Source organism: Carettochelys insculpta, chromosome 1 (assembly GCF_033958435.1).
Source record: "Carettochelys insculpta isolate YL-2023 chromosome 1, ASM3395843v1, whole genome shotgun sequence".
NCBI classification, from domain to species: Eukaryota; Metazoa; Chordata; order Testudines; family Carettochelyidae; genus Carettochelys; species Carettochelys insculpta.
Genome location: NC_134137.1, coordinates 124,909,914 through 124,935,315, shown reverse-complemented (window position 1 = coordinate 124,935,315; position 25,402 = coordinate 124,909,914). Strand labels below are relative to the sequence as shown.

Sequence of the window (25,402 nt, the reverse complement as noted above, 5' to 3'; positions counted from 1 at the left end):
CCTGGTCCTGAGGCAAAACTTAAAATGCACATCACCATAGTAAGAGTAAGCCTTTAAAAATCAACAAATTGACAAGAAAAAAAAAAGACAGCCAACTATGCTACAAAAAGTGTAATAATGGACTGTTTACTTTACACGAGCACATCTGCCATTTGGACAGATTGATGAGACAAAAACCTCTAGGAGTTCACTACTTTGATTTCCTACTGCAATTCATCAGCAAATAGCTACTAATCAGCCACAGAAAACCTCTTTTCCACAGTCTTGAATGGAAATCATTAGAATTCAGCATGAATAGAGACCAATTTCTTCACAAGTCATGGAGGTGGGATAAGTGAGAACTGCAAATGTTATTAGTTGAACAATTCTTTTTTGTTACCAGGAAGTATGGGCTGCTCTACAACTCTGGAGAGGATTCAGTGTTGCAGCATACCCTGTGCTGGCCACAGCTCCCCTCTGACTTCCTAATAAATGGAATCATTCTGAAGTGGTGCAAAAACACAGTTCACTGGTTGGCACTAAAATTTAGTTACTAATCACATGCTCTACATACACTTAAATAACTGGCCCATAAAATACGGACAAAATTAACATCCCATGGCTCACACCACCACACCAGTGATGGTACACGTGAGATGTTACTACCAAAAAGAGTTATTGGAGAAAGGTTTCCTATTCTACAGCTCAGCATGTCACAATTCTGTGATGTATGGGACATAGCAAGTTGTTAACATTAAGAAGGGAGGCATTAGAGAAAGAGAAATCTTCCATTGGAAATAAATAACTGGACAGCAGGTTGTTTTCAGATCATCACCTACTATCTGAAGGAGGCTTTTGCAAAGGATAGAACAAAAATCAGAACACAAAGAATTCTAGGACCCTAGTGGTTTCTGCTTCCTTAGCATGAGATCTATGGGGTGACTTTTTGGTCTTCCCACTACCTGCTATTCAATTACATCAATATAGTCATACTATAAATTCTAGCAACTTTGTAATGACACTGTGTTTTGACCTCACTAAGTCACTTACAGAGGTTATTCACAGAAAGCTTTACAAACCTCGAAGCTCTCCAGTCATCAGTGTGAATGTATAAAGCAAGTCCTTCAACCACGAATGCTCACCCCAGATGACTAGAATCTGCTCCCAAAATGAAGTGCTTTGACAGCTTTTCATTCTTGTGACCGGCAAACAGATGGCTGCTGGGGAACCATACTTCCACGAGTTCAATGTGAAGATGTCCACCTTCAGATTGTTGATGATGTATCTGCTGAGCCAGTCTGACTTTTGGTTTAGTTCTCACTTTCTATTACTCTTATCAAACTAATTTCTTGTCTGTCCATTCTGTTATTTTCCAAGCATAAAGATCCAGATTTGAGTCTTCCCTTAGCTGTTAAGGTTATTAGCATACTGCTGGTGTCTGATTGGATAGGAATAAAATGTGATACATGAGATGGCTGTGGAACCTTCACAGGATAAGCTTCACCACCCACTTCTACAAGGCCCATGCTCTTATTCCTATCAATGGAGTGCCTGTGGCCTGCACTGTGCTGGGACCAACATGTCCTCCCACCACAACAGGCTGGCATTCTTCATGAATACCTGAGGGACTGCAGTGCACACAAAAAACACTGACTCTGGATTCTCCTTAGGATTATCCACCATCTGAGACTCCAGTATCTGGACTAAACCAGCACCCAATTTTGCATCCATAATGGTGTGCAGTTCCAAACCTGCAGCACAAGCTTTTGGAAACCTTATGTGGAATTATGTCCATGGCATAAGAAACCAAAAGGCCCCAATTCCATTCATACTCTACCTATGCATCCATTTGGCAATTCTGCTGAACACCAGAAGGGCCTGAATGAAATTATGCCTTTTGAACATAGAAACAAAAAAAACCCCACACTTCTTCTGAGGTATATTCTATGTCTCCCAAATTCAAATCGAGACAGATTCACAGTTTTTGGCTGCCAGAGCAAAGTTCATATATTGCAATTCCACGCTGCTTCTGACGCTTGATAAATATTTTTTCCCCAACTTACCTACCAGCTTCTTTTTTTGGTATTTATGCGATATGGATGAACAAAATGGGCTTTTTGCCTTTGGAAATATTGTACAGAGACGGGAAGGTCTGCTTTGGTTTGGATGCTCCTTTTGCCATTGTCTTATTTAATTTTTCCTCTGCAGAGGGGAATCCTACAAATTTGGATAAGCGTAGGTTTGTGTGGTGTGAGCACTTGTAATCCACAACCAGATGTGGTACCTTGCTGAAAACCATAGTCCAGTAAGGTGTCTGAAATGAAAATATTGCTAGGGATATCTTCATAAGGAAAAAAAACTAAAGTCAGGATAGAGCTTGTCATCCAAAACTTATAGGTCACTTAGTCAAGAAACCATAGCTCTCATAAAAACAGACAAGGGCCAGGGAAGCTCAGAGCAGCCAAGGAAGGCTGAATGTGTTTCCAAAAGGTGACCTCTACCCTCCTTCCAGTTGTGTCTTTGGGGGAGAAACTCCTTTCAATACAACCATCATATCCTTTGCTATGACGACATCATACCATCTACATTTGGTATTCTTAACAGCAGTTTTTGGTTCTTGTATCTAACAGTACTTAACTGCATGCTTGATCATATGCTTTCTGTTGTCAGTGTATTCCTATTCATCCTTCATTAGATTTGCAAAGGAAAGGTGAGTGAATTTCTGTCTCAGGATGGGATTTGGCAGGTATTTGACCTTAAGTATTCTCATCTACTGCCACATTTGACTACCTCAGTATAGAAGACACCATTTTCCTGCCGTATCAAATTTACCAGGGGATAACATTTTCCATCTCCTGTCCTGCTCAAATCAGAAAGTTCTCCCTTCTGAATAGTGAGTGGTGGAGGGTGGGAGGGTTCATAAGTAAGAGTAAGAAACTTTTATATTTGTTCCCTTTTGTGCTTCCTGGAGAGCACAGTGGGTGGGTTCTTTCCCCCCCATTTTGCAGGAGTAATTTCATCTCTGCAGCCATTTTTATCATGGCATCTCATAAGAAATGGAGCCCTTTAGATACGTGTCCTCCTGTTCTGGGTCCTAGTCACACTGGTCCTACTCAACACTTATGAGAGTCTTTGCACAACAATCTTTCAATCAGTCTTTGAGAGAGAAAGACATCTATTTAGCAGCCGTGCTTTTTTCCCCACAAGGACCGGGCTACACTCCTTATACTGGGAGTACTGCAGATCTGCTCTGGCCAGGGACTTACCCTATGAGCTGCACCAATGGAGTCCTCCTTGTCAAACTCTCCCTAAGTTATTCACAAATTCTTTAATGAACTTTGTTGCAGTTGGAGTCAAAGCACCGCTGGGAAGAAGGCAGCCCCACATGCTGGCCTAAGTCTGAATCCTGAGTCCAACCCAGCAAAAGTCAGGGGAACGAACAGTTGGGATATACTTGGTACTCTGTAGAGACTGGAAATGGCATTTCACGTACAGAGCACTGTTCTGATTCACCAGCAAACTAAGCCACCAGTTCCGGCTTTTACTTTCCTGGGAAGATGTCTTCACTTCATACCATTTCTTTATCTTTCCCTGCTAAATTTTCACTACTCCCTATACATCACAAAAGTGTAGGAACACCGGGCTGCAGATTTCCCAACCTTTTCCCCATTCATTTTGTTTCTGGTGATAGCATTTCTCACAATTCTACCCTCACTGGCATGACTTCATTAACCAAGGGACGATATTTAATTTTTTTGTATGCAGTTGTAGGACAGTTATTGTTCTGTACATAACTTACTCATTGACATTAAAGGTTTACAAAGCGTATTTCAGCTTTGGAAGAATTTCTGGGGGAAAGCCTAAGAAGGGATGGGGGACATCATTGCAAGAGGGAACAATTTCCAGAATTACACAGCAGGAACAGACGACATCACAGAAATGTAAGACACTGAAATAAAAACATACCCCCCCCCGCCCAAAAAAAAAAAATCTATAGGCTAAGCAGCAGCATTTTTAACCACATTTATGGTATGAGAATAGAGCAGCAAGAGACTGTCAGCAGGCATTTTTCTTTCCAAGTCACAGAGTCAGTAAGATTTTGTAGATGATAAAAAATAGATTTTGTGGAAGAGACCCAACACAGTCAGGCAAATCTGAATACAAAGGAGCCCTTCACAGAAGAAAAATTGCCAGTACAATTCTGTATCACCAGTATATAAATTACAACTGACTTTCCCTTAATGCAGAAATGTTACTGTTTCCTAAGAGAAACAGAAAAGCACCAGCAGACTCCCCCTCCACTCGCTGCTGCCCAACAATTGAAGTATTTTACAGATGCTACCTCCCCCGCCGCACCCCCAGCTTTGATAGATTTTAGAAAGTTCCATCAAATCCCAATCTTGGAAACCAATCTCCAGGTGCATGAAACCAGTGGGTGTCCATATGGGTACAGTGAGATAAGACAACAGGATCAGGGCCTTCATACTTTGTCAATTACATTTATGGTACAAAAATATGAACATAACATTATGGGTTACCCACCATCCAATCATAAAGATGTTCCCAAGTCAATTCCGTCCTTTTCAGCTATACCCATTTCTAACACAGCAGCATTACACTTGCATCATAAAACAGCCCTATGAAATGCCTTTAAATTCAAGTACGTAACCCTGTTTACAACTATTAATGCATTTTTCATTTTGTCAACACACAATTACCTGAAGAGTTCCTTTGCTTCTAGAAACTGAAGCTGTGCAAAGTGTATAAAGCCTGCTTGCTGCAAGATTCGTTTGTACATTACCTGAAAGACAGGAAAACATTTGTTAGTGTTTTCTTTTAATAGGTTGTTTACACTATCATTACTGCAATTGCTATCTAGTTGACATAGCATTCAATGCATAATACATAGAACTAGGTTTCTCAATAATTGCATGTGATACAAAACGTGCATCTTTTGCATTTTAAAATCAGGTTTACTCAATAACAAAGATAATTTTGAAAATACTGCTGACATGAATCTTCTTACATAAAGATTCTGAATACTTGAAACAATTTTCGTCGAGACTCCTAAACGCAAACCCAGACTGACAAATTTAACTGCTCACTGCATCATTTGACATCAGACTATAAAGCAGGGGTGGGCAATAACTTTTGATGGGAGTGTGGTCATGGCAAGATTTCGGAAATCAAGGGCTGCACTTTTTTTTTTTTTTTTTTTTTTTTTTTTAAATAAAGAGGACACAGAAAGGAGCTCTGGCAGCCACATCTTGCTCACTCCTGCTCTAAAGTTTCAGGAGACGCCAGGGCATAGGATAATTTAAAGTAAAAAAAAAAGGGAAAGTACAAGTAGACAGCTAGGAAGAGACAGATTCATGACATGCTACAAAGCTAAGGGTCTTCTAGTGTCTCTGTTATAACTTCTCTCCTGAGGTGGTATTAGTGTCAAGATTTTTTTTTTTTTTTTTTTTTTTTTTTTTAAAACATACTTGGCATGCACATTTACCAACATGGAAATAGCAGTTATTTAAATTAATCTACCTCCACCTAGAAAAGCTGAGGTGAAACTGACCAGTATATTTTAAGATAAAAGTTGATTGAGTGGTTACTCTATAAAAGGAAGAAGTCAAAAGCAATGCTGTAGGCATTACCTATGTTAATGGAAATCATCATCATCATCATCATCAATAATAACCGTGGGCTCAGCGCCCGCTGGCATCTGATACCTCTCTCACTATTTCCTTCCATCTTTCCCTACCCAGTGCAGAGCGACGGAGTTTCTGTAGACTAGCTCCACACCAATCTACCCATTCTCTGTGGGGTCTGCCTCTCCTATTTGAACCATCCATTATGCTGAATACCAGGGTCTTGATTTTTCGTTTGTCATTCATTCTGCAAATATGTCCAAATAGCTGTAGCTTCCATTTTATAACCTGCAGCAGGTTCTCTTTCGGCTGTATCTTCCTATATAATTCCTCACTGGTGACCTTCTGCATCCATCCTATTCTCAGAATCTTTCTACAACAAGTCCTTTCGTACACCAATATTCTTCTTTTCGAATCTTTCGTTATCACCCACGTCTCACATCCGTACAACATGCTGCTGAATACACACGTTTTCAGGATGCCCAGCTTCATTCTTAAGCTAATTACTTTGCTTTTCCAGATCTTACCCATCGCCTTCAAACTTGCTCTTGCTTTTGCTATTTTAGTTGCTATTTTCTTCTTACAGTCTAGATGTTACGTTGCTCCCCAGATGTGAACTTCTCTACATTTTCTAGTTCAATACCATTGCCACTGATCTTCCTTCCTATTTCCTTATCTCCAAATAGCACTGGTTTTGTTTTATTGATGTTCATAATCAGTCCGCCCTCAATGATAACTGTATCATCCGCAAACCTCAAGTCGTTAACTCTTTTCCCGTGCACAGATATCCCTTCTACCTCTTCCTTGATCTTGTCCATTGCTCTCTCTAGACGCACGATGAAGATACTTGGCGATATTGGATCTCCTTGTCTCGTACCTCTACCTGTTTTAAACCAAACTTCCCAACTCTCCACATTCTCACCACTGCCTCCGCATTATCACTGATACCTTTCAACAACCACATTAATGGAAACGTGTATTATTGAAAATAGAGACAAGTACAGTTCTCAAAATGCAGTTTGCAGCGTGCCTGCTAGTGGTCACATGACACTAGTTCCTCTTGCTTCCAGGATCATCTACATTTGTGATAATCAGTCAGCTTCAATGATCTAAATTGATTCTTACACACTATTCAAAGCTCTAAACCTTGTTATGAAAGCTGTCAACACACTGTTAACAGCTCCAATTTTCAACTGCAGTTCCTAGGAAAATTGTAGTACTTCAAGTACTTTTTTGTGAAGAAAGATACTGTACAAGAATCAGAGACCTAAGGCAGGGTGGGACTGATTGAACCCGAAGTGATTTTAAGTAACTGTTGATTTAAATCACAATCATGATTTAAAAACAGTAAACTGGGAGTTAATCATATATATAATTTTTGCTGAGCCTGTGTAGCCAGATGAAGTCTCCCCTTTACTAGCCAGCTTGCTCGCTGCCCCCTCCCCCCCCCCCACACCCCCGCCACTGAGAAGCACACAGGGCACGGAAACGGCTGCTGACAGCACAGTCTTTGATGCCCTCATTGAGGCCCAGATGTGCTAGCTCATCGTGACCCTGAGAAGCACAAAGTACAGATAGAGGGCTAACAGGCCAAACTGTCAACAAGAGAGCGGGGGGACCCTCAGGAAATCACCCCAGCTGGCATTGATGAATTTGAGGACCATACAACCATCCCAGAAGGGGAAATCTCTGCCCCCCGAAAAAGAATGTCCTGTACTCTCAAATTGCTTACCTCCTGTCTTACAAGTGCAAATTAAGTAAGAATTGCCCTTGTAACAAACTGGCTTCAAGAGACAGACCAGTACGATCTGGCACCATAGATAAGAAAGAGAATACGTAACCCAAAAGGGGTATAAAAGACGGGCCCAGCAGAACTCTAACTCTGAGTGCATTCCACCAACTACCTGCTGGTCGGGTCAGGTGATTGCCTCCCAAGGTCCACAACTGGAGATGCCCAACCTCGTATTCGTCTTTCCGCGGAATTGAGTGACCGATCCGGCTTGGCTACGCTGGTATCGGTATCAAGAGACGCAGAGAGGGTAAGATACACCCATGCTAGGTCTCCGTTTTTTTTTGTGCACAGCTAAAGAATGAGAGCTCTGTAACTAGACGTCGTTGTATCAAGATATCATTGTGTTAGATGGTAACAGATATCTTTGTATTGGATTGTAAGGTAACTTGTTAACACCTGTACTTTGCTAGCATATAAGAAGTAGACAATAGCCTTTGTAACCGAACGCTTATAACTGTAGCTTAATAAACTTGTAACCAGTTAAGATCTAAGCCTAACCCTGCTGTTAACCCTTTTGTCACTGCAACACAGCCGGCACAACAAAAAGAACTTTAACCGTTTGGTTACTACAGCCTGGCCACGGGTGAGTGCGCTAGCAGCTCCCTGCTCTAACAGTAAAGAAAACTGGTTTGTTTAGGACCCAGGGGAATACCTCACCGCACATTACCCGGCCACCAGCTAACAGCCTGTCCAGGCTAGACTCTACCATGTTCTCCCCACCCACCCAGGGCTTGCCCCAGGCCCTGTTCCAGGCAGCACGGAGCCCAGCTCAGCCCCCAACAGAGCTCCTCCCCTGACCAGCGTGGGCCCGGCCCATACACTTTAGAAGTTTTTGTCTAGAACTTCCTTCCAGCTTAACTTCTGCATCCAAGTAGAGCTGCAACAGGGCCTCTAATTTATATTAGCTGCATTTTCTAAATGCAACGTTTAATTAATTTTCCCAAAGCAAAATTTATCTGCTTGCGGGAAGGATAGCTCAGTGGTTTGAGTATTGGCCTGTTAAACCCAGAGTTGTGAGTTCAATCCTTGAGGAGGTGATTGAGGAAAACAGATGCCAGGGATGGTGCACGGTCCTGCCAAGGCGGCAGGGGACTGGATTAGATGACCTCCTGAGGTCCCTTCCAGTTCTATAAGATGCACATCTCCAATCTCATTGAATGACAAGCATTTACACAGCTGACTTGCAGCCAGATTTGGGCTTTTTTTTTCCTCCCCCAAACTAACCAAGCAGGTATACTATCCATATACATATGCTTCAAACACAGACATTCAAATACATTATTTTTACGTATTTTTTTCCGCCAACAACAATGGTGGATGATGCATTTCTTGTTTACCAGGTAACTTCTGAATGAAAACTGGAATGTATAAAAGCATTTTAAAATTAAGTGTATTAGACACATAAAGTATCAAACAATTGTTTCAATTTAACATCCATTTATTAAACAAAGAGGTAGACTGAAAATCTGCCCTAAGGTATTCAAGTGCCTAAAAGTGCAGACAGGTGCACAGAGGGATCCTTAAAAAGTACCCAAGCAAGAAAATGTATTCAACTAATACTGAAATCATTGGGAGTCAATTATCTAATCTGCTAAGGTGGTATCAAAATACTACCGACACGTGTCTGCAGCAAAAGCTTTTCTTCACACCAGAAAGTTCCTATATCTGCAAAAAAGTAAACGACATCATCCATCACATTGCCAAGACTGAAAATAAATACTTATGAAATCTGAAACACTGACATGTAAGCGGGATATTTTTCTCCAGATTCTGTATAGTTATAAAAGCAGCAGCCATTAGATCATTAAAATTTGAGAGGGTTCATTTATGCAACATATTTTCATCTAAATTACTTTAGTAGATTATAGTAAATTTGGCGTCTGTCTTAATGAAAAATGTATTTAATTTAAATTAAACCTTTAAACATCAATTTTTAATCCACCTTGGTCAGAATGGACTATTTGGCCTGCTTGTCCAGGCTCATCGACACAGTGAACCAAGTATAGGGGAGAGTTTATTCATTCTGCAAAATTATTTAGAACAAAACACGAAGTCTCTCATAGACCAGTAGCACACTGAAATTAGCACACAATTAGGACATAAACATTGGCCTGTTTCCAGTTGACCATCTTTACTCTGACCTTCTTTGCAGTCTGTTCTTACCTGCAGATGCATGAAGCCCTCAAAACATAAAATCATCATCCAAGGCTCCATCAGAGTCATGAACATAAGAACGGCCATACTGGGTCAGACCAAAGGTCCATCCAGCCCAGTATCCTGTCTGCCGACAGTAGCCAATGCTTGGTGCCCCAGAGGAGGTGAACCGAAGACAATGATCAAGGGATTTGTCTCCTGCCATCCATCTCCCGCCTTCGACAAAAGGCTAGGCACCATACCTTACCCCTTGCTAATAGCCATCTATGGACCTAACCTCAAAATATTTTATCGAGCTCTTTTTTAAACTCTGTTAGAGTCCTGGCCTTCACAGAGTCCTCTGGTAAAGAGTTCCATAGGTTGACTGTGCGCTGTGTGAAGAAGAACTTTCTTCTATTAGTTTTGAACCTGCTACCCATTAATTTCATTTGGTGTCCTCTAGTTCTTATAATTATGGGAACAAGTAAATAACTTTTCAATATTCACTTTCTCCTCACCATTCATGATTTTATATACCTCTATCATATCGCCCCTCAGTCTCCTCTTTTCTAGACTGAAAATTCCCAGTCTCTCTAGCCTCTCCTCATATGGGACCCGTTCCAAACCCTTAATCATTTTAGTTGCCCTTTTCTGAACCTTTTCTAACGCTAATATATCTTTTCTGAGGTGAGGAGACCACATCTGCACACAGTACTCAAGATGTGGGCATACCATAGTTTTATATAGGAGAAGTAAGATATTCTTTGTCTTATTTTCTATCCCTTTAATTATTCTGAACATCCTATTTGCTTTACTGACTGCCACTGCACGCTGCGTGGATGTTTTCAGAGAACTATCCACTATAATTCCAAGATCCCTTTCCTGACCCAAAGTATCCATTCAACTGACAACTTATAGCTATCTCATCAACGAAGACTCCTTCTGTCTTGACATCAATGAACACCAATCAGTAATATGCAAATGAGTTGCCAATAAGAGTAAGGTCATCTTGTAGCTTTGCAATTGTCCCTTCCTAGCATTTAACACCTAAGGAGTCCAGATGGTGAACTGTTATTTTGGACATGTTTAACGTTCTGTTCAAATATTCAACTAAGTTCTGCAGCTGTCAGGAATAGAATAAAAAAGAGGAAAGGACAACTGGATACTGTCTCACACCAAGGGGAGCTGACAGACTTGCCAGGCCCCTGAAATGGGAGGCCTGGTTCTGTGCTCCTAAGCCAACCCTAGGCATTGCCCGGACCATGGCATGCCCCCGCAACCCTCACTGTTGAATGGAGCATGCCATGTGGCACCCCAGCGGTGACTTAAAGGGATGGAGGCTCCAGACATGAGGCTCCAGGGCAGATGCCCTCTTCTCTGCCCCCGCCCCACTTGCTCCAGTCTGCAACCCTGGTCATACCAACCAATCTCCCAACAGCTTTCACTATACTGTGTATTTTAGGGCTTCATCTAAATGAAGAGCATAGAAAGGAACCGATGACCTTTTTAAAATCTTTGAAATTCCTCCGATTTGTATACATAAAATATATTAACTCCACCGAATAATCTTTTTTGCCAATAATGACAAATCAGTTTGAAGCACCCATATTTATAACTTTAACACTAGAAGATACTACATTGCATATTAACTGATAACACAGTACTGTCAGTTGAGGGCCACAATTTAACTTTGCAAGGGCTGCATGTTTGAGATACGCATTGAAGTACATTTAAAATCCATTTTTCTCCCCAACATTTTCTTGAATACATAATTGTTTGAGACTTGCTATGTTTGGTACCATTATGTTTTTGGGAAAAAGGGGGCTTTCAAATGTTACTAAATTCAACCCATTTTTAATGACACTACTATTATTAATGTTTCCACTCACTAGAGGTTGTTACAGGGCAGCGACTCCCAGACCCCTGTGCAGACACAAAATTTGTATCTGCCAAATGAGCTGTGGCTCTATCTGCATCCACATCCATAGATTTGTGCGGATGCAGATTTCCAGGGTTTCAGTGATTCCCCAAATGCCTTGCTGAAGATGGTGACACCATCATGATGGCGGTCAATAGTAAGTCAGCCAGCAATGAATTTTGTTTTTTAAAACGCATCCATATGTATGTGCTTGATTAGCTGAATAACAGTAACTATGATTTCACTTGTTAGGAGTTACAATAGGTGTCTGAGGAAAGGATTTTGGGAACAGAACACATTAGACATCACCTCACTTGATCAGGTCACCTTTATTTTAGTTTTCCAGACATTCTTTATCTGGTGGTGCATGCCAGGCCACTGCTTCCCAAGGGTCCCATTGGCCAAGGAATGGCAAACTGTGGCCAACGGGAGCTCCAAGCAGCCGCGCCCATAGACCTGTGGATAAAATATCTGGTAGCCTGCCAAACGTTAACCTCAGTGAACCATGCCTGGCCCATGGGTCAGAGGTTCCCAACCACTGACCTATGAAAGGGGTATAAAGCTTACTTTACGTGTTTGTGAGGCATTAGTATTCTTGAAGTATTAAAACGCTTACAGATGGAAAGTTGGAGCTAGACATATCAGCCTGACAAAAAATGGCCTTTTTTTAAATAGTGCGGGTCACCAAGTCCAGTCTGCAGCCCTCACAGCAGGGCCTATCACCATCCCTGACAGATTTTTTTTTTTTTTAAATCCATTTGCCCCAGATTCCTAAATGGCCCCCACAAGGGCTGAACTCAAAACCCTGGGTTTAGTAGACCCACGCTCAAACTACTGCGATATCCCCAGTTCTCATTCCAGTCCGTCACAACTACTAGACTTGAAGCAAAACATGAAATTCAGGCAAGTCCTACAGCCTATATTATGTATGAGTTAGGCTAGATCACCACCAGGCTGTTTTATGGGTTCCCTAAAAAAACTAGAAAAATGTTGGAAAAGTGTCAAGATTTCATAAATTAGAACTAAAAATTGCAAGAGAAACTGATCCACAGCCACACAATTTGTTTTTCCTCCAAAAAGCAAAAATCTTTCTATAATTCTTAAAAATGAGCTAAACAGTTGGACAGATGCTTTAGAAAATTTTGCCCACTTCGCTCTTCACTTAATTGCACATTTGGGGTCTTGATTTCTTTTTAAATTATGTGCCCTACAGATAGTGATTTCTTTCAAATGACAACAATGGAAAGGTGGGACAATTTTATCATGATGAGGCAGCCTCCAAAAGCACAATCTAGTCTCTCACCATCTCACCTCTACAGTACGTGATCTCTTTATTGACATGGGAGCATGCACCAGCTTTTAATGATGCCATTAGCACCTTGCACAGACAAGCATAGAGAGAAGACACTCAGGCAGGGACTGCCAACTCATTCTCATTTCCAACCCTCAGGCAATGCACAAGCATACCTATCTCCTCACACTCATGGAACAGGAGATGTTAAATTTTGCAAGTGAGAGCTCTTGCTCTTCAGTTACTTCAGCCACTAGAGCAGTTTCCACATTTTTTACAAGGTAAGACAAACCTGAAACTTCTCTTTTGGAATGTTCCTTCGGGCTCCCTTTGCTAAGATTAGTGCTTCTTCCACTCTGTGGCTGGTAAGAAGATCCTGAATCTGTCTTTCCAAAGGTAATGGCACCAAGATATACACACCTTTATTGGTAGCTACAATTACTTTCCCTGAATAAAAACAAAAACACATTGGCATTTGGCAGTTTGAACAGTACTAACTGATTTTCAGAGACTTCATTAAATGTAAACACTGCTACAGAGTAAAGACATTTAAAAATTAGTTTTAGTCTTTGTTTTCAAATTCTGAAGCTTATCTTTGCAAATATATTTAATAAATTTTATACTAGACCATTAAGTTTGTCCTGAAAAAAATAAAAAAAAATAAATTTTAAGTCCACTAAACCTAGCAATTTTTCTTCATTTTTCACAGACATAAATATGGAGTATTCCGTGCAGTTTTCTGAACATATTAGTGTATCACGAAACATGAAAAGCACAAACCTGTATTTGCGTATTTGTCAGAGAAGAGTATTTTTCATGGTCATTTTCATAGTCATCAGAGAAGGGTGCAAGTTGTGCAGAGATAGTAAGAATTCATAATACAAAGCTGAGGTATTCCATAATTGCACTCAGGTGCAATCACACAGCTACATATGCTCTCAGATGCACCCCACCCCCAGTAAACTGCACTGATTGAACAGCCCTATTTACAACTGCCAGAGACAAAACCAGAAACAGTCTTCAACACAACTTTCTTGCTCTGTGACCACACAAATGTTAGCTTTTAAACCAGACCTACAGTCGCATACAGCTGGTTGTTGGTGTATTACCAAGTTCTGAAGGTTGGATAGTGTTTTGGTTTCCACTGAACAACAGGGAGAGCAACATTGCCGATGTTGGTACTGGTTACATGATATATGCTTCAGTGAACCGTAAGCATGAAAACAGATTCCAGTGCAACTTGGCCAGTTTATAACATAACATACAAAGCTGTATTATCTTCCACACAGGTATGAAACTGAAATCCATAGCTAAAGAAAAGCCAGCTTGAAATCACTTTGAAAGGGTTTCTTTTTAGCATTGCTTTTATAAATACCACCCAAAATTTACTAAACACAATCAGTATTTTCAATTTTTTTACTATAGCCACAGGTCTGCTTTTTACACATAACCTGTTTACCTCATTTCTGATTGTTTTACGTAAGCAACCAAAGAAAGTTATAAAAAAGTTTTGGCAGAGGGAGGAGCTACCATCTGCAGATGTATTCCCACAAACTACTTCAACTTACAACATTTAAATTTGTTCTTTAAGTTAAGTGTTCCTTTGGAGGAAAAAAAACCTATAAATTTGCAAGTGACTCACTCATGCACAAAGTTACTTACATGCATAAAAGACTTCAAGTGTTTTATTTCATTCAGTTCAGTGCCAATCTCAAAAGAATCTCATAACTGAGGCTCTCCAAGATGTGTGGTCCATAACTGTATTCCATTCTAGGTTACACATGTGCACCATAAGCCTGGAGCCAGAGGATTTGAAAATCGCGTCTATTAGTCCACCATCCACCTTTGCTCACGTCATGCCTCCACCAACAGGATAAAGAGCAGAGCAGATTGACTACCTCTCCAATTTCTTCTCCATTGTGAATTGTAGAATATCCGAGAGAGAGAGAGAGGGTATTAGAACATGGATAGGGGCCATCCAACTTGAAGGGTCATCTATTACATAAAAGTAATGTCCTGCTCTTCTTCGAGTTCTGGCCCCTATTGTATTCCATTGCAGGTGGTTGAAAAGCTGTACTTAACTAGGATGGTGCAAGGATGTAAATGGCAAGGCTGAGTAAAGGACAGCTCCTCTAAGAGAGGCTTCAGCAGAGGAGCCCTGGACTAAGGCACAGTCTCTCTCAAAGGTGTCAATGGAACTCCATGTGGCTGCTTTACTGATCTCTAGGAGAGATACTTCCTAAAGCAAGGCCATAATCAATTGCCTGTACTCCCATGGAATGAGCTTTTATCCCATGGTGGGTGGGTGTGGGTTTAATGATCGATAACAGTTTAGCATGCAGCCAGAGATCTCTTTGGAGATGTTCTAAGTAGGAGGTCATTTGTTGCTCCCGTCCATTAGAGTGATGAACCCTCTCTAGGGTTGCCTAGTTGGTGTTGCTTTGTATAAGGAAAGGACCAAGGCCTGCTGGATATTGAGACTGTAGGATCTGTCCTCCAAAGAAGTGTGAGGTTAAGACAAAAAACATAGTAAGTAGATCGACTGGTTCAAGTGAAATTCCAAAACCACCTTAGGGAGTGAATTTGGAGTATATAAATGTAACAGAACTTTATCTTCATGCAATACAGGGCAAGAAAGATCCACCATCATTGCTCCAAGCTCGCAAACACAACTAGCTGTAGGGATGGCTACAACCAATGCAACTTTCATAGACAGAAGGGAAAGAGAGCAGGAAGCCAGGGGTTTAAAGGGTGGCCTTGTGAGTGCTGAGAGAACAAGGCTCAAGCTGCATCTAGGTGTAGACTTGTGAATAGGTGGAAAGGTTCTGATTAGACCTTTTTAAAATCTAGTAGTAAGGACTGAGTAATCCTGAGGAGGAGGATGGTGGGCACTAAAATCGCTACCAAGTGGACCTGTAAGGTGCTGATGGATAGCCCTGACCTCTTTACAGAAAGGACACATCTAAAATAAGAGAGATACCTACATCTTTGGGAAGAATGTTCCTGTGAGGTGTCAGAGAACAAAGCCATCTCTACTTAGCCAGGTAGCACTACTAAGTGGAGATCTTCCTACAGCTAGGAAGCATGTTTCACATAGCTGTGGAACACAGGCATTCTAAGGAGGATGCCCATCCAGAAAGCAAGGCCTGAGAGGGGTGCTTCCTCCTACCATTCCACTGGGGTTCAGAGAACATTGGGAGGATGATCCATACCTGAGATTCCACGCGCAGGAGATTCAGGAACCAAAATTATCTATGTAAGCAGGAGGCAACTGGGGTAACTCATACCTTGTCCTGACTTTTGCACAGAACTAGTGGAAGGGGTGGCAGCAGAGGGCATGCATAGTTCAGGTGATCTGACCAAGGAAGAGGACATGTCCCACCTTGTAAGTGGTGACCCAGGGCTCCTGTATAGCATTGTGTTGCATTTTCTGTTCATTATGAAAACAGATTCTTGGTTGGAGTTCCCCATAGATCAAAGATATTCAGCAATACCAAGTCATGAAGTTTCTACTTGTGGTCAACTGAATCATAACAGTTGAGGGAATCTGTGAGCACAGTTTTGTTTTCTGTGGGTTGGGCAGGGCAACTTGGTTGCTGACTCACCAGTTCCACAAGCTGGCTGTTTCAGTGCTCAGGAAGGTGGCTCTTACACCGCGTTGTGACTATATAAAACAGCCATAACACTGACAGTATAAACACATGGTGAGTTTGGATGGAAAAAAGGCCTCAACATGCCTTCAGGACTGCATATACACCTCCAGAATGTGTGCACCCATGCCCTAGATGCTTGTGGCATTAAGGTGCCTTGTGCTGTGTGGCTCTGCAAATGGGTTCCTCAATCAAATAGGGATGCATCTGTGATAACTGTCCTGGTCTGAGCAGAGGAGAGAAAGAGGAAGTCCACTCATACCTGTGAAGGATCCTTCCCAAAAGGAGAGAAAAAAAAACAAAACAAAAAGCAAAAACTGCATTCTTGGGAATTGTTACAATGACATTCATAGGATGATTTTATGGAGAGTATACCAAAACTGGAGTCACGTTTAAAGGCAATAAATGAGTCTTGAGAATGAAGTGACATGAATATATGTCCCAGAAAAAGACAGGCATGGTTTCACCAATACAGGAGATTTGATAGCAAACAAACTCAGAGTGGCATCTGTGAAGTCCAGAGACTACATAGGGGTAAGAACAGGTGGTTATTTTTTAGCCATTTACACTGATCCCCAAGGAAAAACAGTTTAGGATGGGCCTTCTGGCATGAGTTGGCAAAATGAAAACTCATCAAGGTAGGGGAAGGCAATGAGACTGAGTATCTGGTGTGAGCTACCATTACCATAAACTCTTTAATGAAGACTTCAGGTGTGATTGCTATCCTGAAAAGGAACACTGTACTGAAACGACTGGATCCCACCATGAACAGAAGGAAGTCTCTGTGAGCAGACAATGTCCTTCATATCAATAGCTGTAAACCACGTCCTTTTCTAGTGGCATTATAGGAGCCATAATGACCAGATGAAGCTTGATTTTGCAAACGAAGCAGATGAGGTAGTGATGGTTGAGAATTAGTCTCTCTGCTCTCTCCTTTTGGGTACTAGGAAATAAGTCAAATGTAAGCCACTCCCTTGGTGTTCAGAAGACACATTCAGTTACTCTCCACTCAAATAACGAGTCCACCCCATACTTGAGAATAGTCTTGAGAGCGCTCCTCAAAGATTAAAGTAGAAGCTGGTTGTAGAAGAGGTGGGGAAGCAAATGCATGCATATAGTCAGAACAAATGGTCTAATGTTATTGCCTTCCATGGGTTGATAAAGTGCTATATGACCTCCAAATGGTGTGTGAAGGTCAGGCAATGACAGACTTAGTGCCTGGCAGCTCTTGAGGTCCACTCAGAAATAGTGTGTTGATGGGGATTCAGATTAGGATGCTATGGCTACTGCAAAACGTGCATAGGAGCAGGTCCTTTGAATCTTCTGCCTTTTGCATGGCAGTTCATAAGTAAAGTGAAGGGCTTCTTTACCCTTACTGCTGGATCTGGTGAATAACGTTCTTATTCCTCTGAGGGGGAATCTGAGTGCTTCCTTTGCAAAGAGGCATGCAATAACTCCCAAGCAGATCTGACCAACTCTTTAGGCTGTATTAGTCCCACAGCCCCCTATAGGGCCAGTAGGAAGAGTCAAAAAGGAGACATGGAGGACTCTGGAGAAGAGTGACAGCTGCTCACAACTGACCATGTAGATTGATCCCAAGGTGGTATAATTTTTTGGGCAACTGAATACATATGATAGGGAAAAAGTCTCCTCAGTTAGTTTGGTGTTTCCCGATGAGAAAATGGATAATGGGCAATGAATTCCTCCAAACTGTCAACTCCCCAGGGGGTGCTAGGCCATCTCTGGAAAGGAAGAGAACCAATGGAGTGGATTCCAGATCCACCAGTGTGACGACGGCCTGCGGTGCAGCATGGGACCCAGTTCTCTCCGGCACGAGCAGGATTGTCTTTGCCCAATGAGCAGAGTCAGAAAGGGTGCTGTTGAAGACAGTGCTGTGGGCAAGCAATGAACACCCTTGTCAGTGCTGACAGATCTCCAAATCCTTTGGTTGTCAAGGACGATGGTACCAACAGATCATGTTCAGTGAACACAGCCCAACACTTATGGGCTTTCTTTTCAAGTTTCTGGGACTCAGGATATTTTAATTGCTCTTTGGTTCAGATATTAGGCTGGCTCAGAGCTGAATCTGAGTTGCTCAACATAGATTTTGAGAAAGGCAGTCTCATACATTTAATAGTGCTGCTTCAGCTCCCAAGAAGCTCCCATCAGGAGGATTATAAGTGTAGATTCTCTGGCACCAGTGTTGGGAATAGCGGCAGGATGGTCAATCCTTGATGAGTAAGGCCATCATATTGGAAGGAGTTACCAGGCCTGCTCTGACTGAGGCTTCATGAGGTTTTCTGGAGGTAGAACTCCTGCTCTTTTCCAGTACAGCTGGGGAACAAGAGGCAGATATTGCACCTCACTGCAATGTGAGATTTCCTGAGGCAGTACAAGCAGGGTTGGCAGTTGTCCCTGACAGAGAAGGATCACTGGCATAAAGACCAGATTTTAAAGCATGGAGTCCTAGGGATAGTCCAGTGCCCACACAAAATGACCGTGGGCAGGGGTGGAAGTGTTCCCCGCCTCAGATTAGTCATTATAAACTAGGAAAAAACACAAACTATTAACTGTGTGTGATATTAAGAATTATTTATAAAGCTCACTCATAAGGGATGAAGCTGAAGCTACAGATAGAGGCTCTGACCCAGATCATATGGTAGTAAGAAGGAACTGGGAAAACTGAGTGTGCACCACCCTTTTGCCTCTCAGTGGGAGGCACAAAGTGTGTTAGGATCCATGTACAGACCAAAAAAAACCCTTCAAATTCTCCAGTTCTAGGCGCATAACCTTCATGGGTAATCCAGAGTGGAAACAATAAGGACCATCACACAAAGAGCAGCAACAAGTTTCATTTGCAGCGTTCTGTAAGAACACAGGACATAATAGCATTTTCACTAAAGGCCATTACCGGCAGGATAAGGGATTACATTTGAGGATGGTCCATTACTGTTTGTTTCAAGAAAGGCAGCTTGGTAGTTTGTTCTTCGAAAGAGACGATTATTGCTTTTTCACTTTATACAAGGTTAGCATAAAAAGTTATTTCTTTTATGTCCCAAGAAATTCATGCAAAGATATAGATGTACTATCCAATACCTTCAAAGTCTTGTAGGATGTGGCCTTCCTTAAAAGGTAGTGTCTGTTTTAGTTGTTGATCCAGCATGCTATGTACTGTAATGAACTCATCATCTAGAGCAAGTACATAAGGAAAACACATGGCTGCTCCAATCACATTCTCTGACCAGTGCACAGGAGCACGCTGGGAAATGCCATCCACAGTTGCAAACATACCTGCAAAGAAAGGGAAGACAGTCTGAAGCTTGAGCCAAAGCCTGCAGTTGTCTAGGAGTCAAATATTGTAACCTTTCTTGCCATGACCCCAGGATAATGAGTAATTCACAAGGCAAGCCATGAAGGACTTTTTACAAAGGCATTTCAGTTAAACTTTTTACTGCATCTTCTATCACCCTACCATAATTAGACATTGGTTGATAAATTATGTTCAAAGTGATATACAAAAAAAAAATATCTTTCTTGCACACAGGAAAGTGATACAAGCCTTTTTTCTATGCTCATTCCTTCTGGATACAAACAACTGAAATCCAAGAAACTTACAGTGGACTATTTTTGTTAAAACTTAAGCTGTACATGTTTTGGATGCCCTTTAGCCCATCACACCCCAGCCAGCATTCCACAAGCCGTTCTTTCTAACGGTCATCCCTCGTGAGCTGTAGGGCATGGAACAGCCATCCCCACTCTGCCCCACGCTGCATCCCTATGCCTGCTCCATTCCTGCCTTGTCCCTGCTTCAAACCAAGTCCCCAACCTGCCTTATTTCTCTCTCTCTCTCTACCTACAGGTTGCCTGAGCGCTCCTCCTCTTGCATGGCACTCTTGGCCTGTCTGCTCCATTCAACAGCTCCTATGACCGCAGAACACTTCAGTCTCCAACTTAATTCACCCATATTTCCTGAGTCAACTGCTACAGCAAAGTAATGGCTCCGTTCTCTCAGAAGAGGATTTTATTTTTTTCAGTTCCTGCAAGATGTGTTTCCAAAAATTTGGGAGAAAAAATGTCCAGAAAGATATAGGCTCTTATAAAGCAAACTGCCACACAATGCAAGGCAAAAAAATACACTACAATTCTAATAAACATGTTAAAAATGAAGAGTCTCCAAAGTCTTACTGATTTTTTAGTAGACTCTTTCCACTTAATTTGTAATTATTTTCGCTGCTAAACTCTTCATTTTGGATTTTACAAACACCAATAAATTTGGCTCATCTCTGTTTTTGGACCATTTGCTACTACTTGCGCCATAGACTAAGGATCTCTCCCACTCCCCATTTCCTCTGAGAGGTTTGTACAGCATCTCTGCTCTGAGAGAAAATTAGCACTTTCAAAGATGTGCAGTAAATTCCTCATGTCAATCAAACCACATTTCTTTATGCAGAATATTCAATATCTAAAAATAATAAAAATCACTTTAATTATCTTCATAATATAATTCAATATGTAAAGTTTACAATGGAACGTTGTACTAGTACATTTTAGTTTTTGTGATTTTAGTGACCATTTACAGGTACCCTAGACATTACTCTGGAACAGGTAAAACCTGGGCAACAGCATAGTGCTTTCTAAAGCCAATTTCTGCCTGTTTAACTCATCCCTGAGCTGGAAAAGCTTAAGTAGCAGGAGGATACTCCTATGTCTAGCCCCATCTCAAAATTCTCAGTAACTCTGCAACGTTTTGTAATGTGGACATGCAGCTACTGGGAACTGTGTAAAACAAGTAGACTTCATTCTAAGAAACTGAGTAGGTATGTGATTAAGTAGAGCTATCCGTTCTTCAGCTACACTAGTTTCAAAACTAGAAATGTGGAGACTTAAGCCCTATATCCAAATATCCATCTTCAATCATCCAGATGCCAGCATTTTTCTTCTGAAGCATGCTGCTGAGGATACACACGTCAAACAAAGCCTCGCTTTTCTTCTGCTTTTGCCAGAATGGGATATGCCCAATTAGGTAAAGTGATAGAACTTTTGCCTGCCACAGAAGATGAGGGTAGTACAAGCTTTCCGAGTGGTTGAGAAGAAGGAAGAAAAGAGCATTGGTTAACAGATACATACCACAAGTAACTGTGCGGAAACAGTCCATATAACCTTCCTAAGCATGTGTGGTTATGATAGCCAGTCAGAAGAAAAAAAACAAAACAAAAGAAAACAAACACACCCTCATCAACATATGCCTTTTAAGCCGCGTCTACACGAGCCAGCTACTTTGAAGTAGCCGTGCCAACTTCGAAATAGTGCCCGCCACGTCTACACGTGGCGAGTGCTATTTCGAAGTTGAAATCGATGTAAGGCAGCGAGACGAAGTCACTATCCCCAACAGGAGATGGGAATAGCGCCCTACTTCGACGTTGAACGTCGAAGTAGGGCATGTGTAGACGATCCGCATCCGCAACATCGAAATAGCGGGGTCCGCCATGGCGACCATCAGCTGAGGGGTTGAGAGACGCTCTCTCCAGCCCTGAGGGGCTCTATGGTCACCGTGTGCAACAGCCCTTAGCCCAGGGCTTCTGGCTGCCGCTGCTGCAGCTGGGGATCCATGCTCCATGCACAGGGTCTGCAACCAGTTGTCAGCTCTGTGGATCTTGTGCTGTTTACTGCAAGTGTGTCTGGGAGGGGCCCTTTAAGGGAGCGGCTTGCTGTTGCCCCGGAAGTGCTAGTCTGCCGCTGTTCCTGGCACCATTATTTCGATGTGGGCCACTTTGGTGTGTAGATGCTCCCCTGCAGCGCCTACTTCGATGTGGTGCTGCCCAACGTCGACGTTGAACGTCGACGGCACCAGCCCTGGTTTCGCTACATCGATTTCACTACATTGAAATAAGCTATTTCGATGTAGCATCCCCGTGTAGACGTAGCTTTACGGAACAAGCCCCCACTTGTAACCAGCCACAGGCAGATTTGATTCTGGGACCTCTGGAGCTTAGTGAATGAACCTCTACAGTTTCAGCTAAAAGCTAGCTTCTACAGTAATGGTTCAAGTATTAGTTGGAACCATCTTTGAAATGGTACTTCTTAGAGTGGTAACACTTAAATGCTAATATATTTTAAACCAATGTTAGAAAGCAGTTGTGAAAAAAAAATCACACAACCTACCAGGAAAAGTGCTGGAGGCACCAATTCCAGTAAACCCCCAATTTAACAGACTACTGGGGGGGGGGGGGGGAAGGATGTCTGTTAAACCCAAAAGTCTGTTAAATATGAGCATTTACTGCCCATCCACCCTACTGGGCTCCCCCCAACCCCCCCCCCCCCCCAAAAAAAAAGCTCACCGGAACTGCCACTGCAGCCTGGAGGAGCTGCCATGTGCCCCCCCATGAGAGGTAGGGTGCATATGTGAGCGCCATCTGCCTGGGTACGCACTTCACCCCCGGTGGGAGGAGCACATGGTGGCAGTCCAGGCCACAGTGGAGGGTACAACCATGGCAGACCACGACAGCTGGAAGCAACAACCTCTCCAGCCACAGCAGCTCTGGTAAGTTGCTTTACTCCACACCACCGCCCCCCCCCCCCCCCTTTTTTTTTTTTTTTTTTTGAGGTGAGGGAGAAACATGGGGGGTGGATTTAGGATTTTATGGGTGCCAATTAAGCAGACTTTTGGAATGGGGGCAGGGACTAGCAGACGACCATTGTTCCCAAAGTCTGCTAAATGGGGGTCCATAAAAAGATCAAGAGTTTACAGTCTTCTTGAAAGAGACAGAATGATAGTAAATATAGAAGATCACTATGAAAGGGAAGGTGTACCCATTCAAGAACAGGAAATTTAAGTAATGAGACAGACAGTTGGCTACTATGTCTAAATTAGGGAAACTACATGGGGGTGGGGGGGAAGAAACCCAGACCACACTTGTGTTAAGAACATAAGAAAGGCCATACAGGGTCAGACCAATGGTTCATCTAGTCCAGAATCCTGCCTTCTGGCATTAGCCGATACCAAGTGCTTCAGGGACAATGAACAGAACAAGGCAATTAAGAGAGATCCATCTCTTAACGTCCAGTCACAGCTTCTGACAGCTAGCGGTTTAGGGGCATCCAGGACTTTGAGCTGCATGCCTGACCATCTTGGCTAATAGTCACTAATGGATCTATCCTCATCAACTTATTTAATTAACCCTCCCTGCAATCATCTGCAAACACTTGGAAGGTGGTAAGGTGATAGGGAACAGCCAGCATGGATTTGTAAAGAACAAATCATGTCAAACCAATCTGATAGCTTTCTCTGATAGGATAAGGAGCCTCATGGATAAGGGAGAAGCAATAGATGTGGTATACCTAGACTTTAATAAGGCATTTGATAGGGTCTCGCATGATATTCTTATCAATAAACTAGGCAAATACAACTTAGATGGGGCTACTATAAGGTGGGTGCAAAACTGTCAGGATAACCACACAGAGTAGTTACTAATGGTTTTCAATCCTGCTGGAAAGGTATAACAAGTGGGGGTCCGCAGGGGTCTGTATTGAGGCTGGTTCTGTTCAATATCTTCATCAACGATTTAGATATTGGCATGGAAAGTATACTTAAGTGTGCAGATGATACCAAGCTAGGAGGGGTTGCAACTGCTTTGGAGGATAGGGTCAAAATTCAAAATGATCTGGACAAATTGGAGAAATGGTCTGAGGTAAACAGGATGAAGTTTAATAAAGACAAATGCAAAGTGCTCCACTTAGGAAGAAACAATCAGTTTCACATATACAGAATGGGAAGCGACTGTCTAGGAAGGAGTATGACAAAGGGATCTAGGGGTTATAGTGGACCACAAGTTAAGTATGAGTCAACAGTGTGATGCTGTTGCAAAAAAAAAAAGCAAATATGATTCTGGGGTGCATTAACAGGTGTGTTGTGAACAAGACACAAGAGGTCATTCTTCCGCTCTACTCTGTGCTGGTTAGGCCTCAGTTGGAGTATTGTGTCCAGTTCTGGGTACTGCATTTCAAGAAATATGTGGAGAAATTGGAAAGGGTCCAGAAAAGAGCAACAAGAATGATCAAAAGGTCTAGAGAACATGACCTATGAAGAAAGGCTGAAGAATTGGGTTTGTTTAGTTTGGAAAAAAGAAGATTAAGCAGGCAACATGACAGAGCTTTTCAGGTATCTAAAAGGGTGTCATAAGGAGGAGGGAGAAAACTTGTTCTTCTTGGCCTCTGAGGATACGTCAAGAGGCAATGGTCTTAAACTGCAGAAAGGGAGGTTTAGGCTGGACATTAGGAAAAAGTTCCTAAATCTCAGGGTGGTCAAACACTGGAATAAATTGCCTAGGGAGGTTGTGGAATCTCCATCTCCGGAAATATTTAAGACCAGGTTAAATGTCTATCAGGGATGGTCTAGACAGTACTTGGTCCTGCCATGAGGGCAGGGGGCTGGACTCGACGACCTCTCAAGGTCCCTTCCAGTCCTAGCATTCTAGGATTTTAATTCTTTTTTCAATCCAGTTATGTTTTTGGCATTCACAACATCCAGTGTCAGAGAGTTCCATAGGCTGACTGTGTTAAGCACTTCTTTATGCTGGTTTTAAACCTGCTGCCTATTTCTCCTTACTTTCTTCACACCGTTGAAGATTTTATAGACCTGTTCCCTAGCCCCCTTTAGTTCTTTCATCAAACCCAGGATTTTTAAGCTTCCCTTGCTTGGAAGTATTTCCATACCATTAACCATTTTTGTTGTGTCTCTTTGTACATTTTCCAATTCTAAAAAAAACTGTATTTTGAGAGAGAGCACAAACAACTGTATGCAGGATTCAAGACATGGGCACACTATAGATTTACTTAAAAGAATTATGAGGTTATCTTTCTCATCTATCCATTTCCTAATGGTTCCCAACAGTTTGTTTTGTTTTTGACTGCAGCCGCACAGTGAGCAGATCTTCTCTGAGAACTATCCACAGCTTTGAGACCTCTTTCTGAAAGGTTAACAGCTAATTTAGAAAAAAA

The 25,402-nt window shown here is 42.1% G+C and overlaps 1 protein-coding gene across 2 annotated transcripts in view; it reads right to left on the bottom strand.

Moving 5' to 3' along the window:
• TGFBRAP1 (transforming growth factor beta receptor associated protein 1) overlaps positions 1 to 25,402 on the bottom strand; it is a 60,788-nt gene that overhangs the window by 17,115 nt on the left and 18,271 nt on the right. For both annotated transcript variants that reach the window (XM_074991283.1, XM_074991290.1), the window contains exons 3-5: positions 19,502 to 19,696; positions 13,048 to 13,202; positions 4,698 to 4,780 (exon numbers count right to left, since the gene is read on the bottom strand). In XM_074991283.1, the coding sequence (XP_074847384.1) occupies positions 4,698 to 4,780; positions 13,048 to 13,202; positions 19,502 to 19,696 (433 nt within the window). The remainder of the gene's footprint in view (positions 1 to 4,697; positions 4,781 to 13,047; positions 13,203 to 19,501; positions 19,697 to 25,402) is intronic.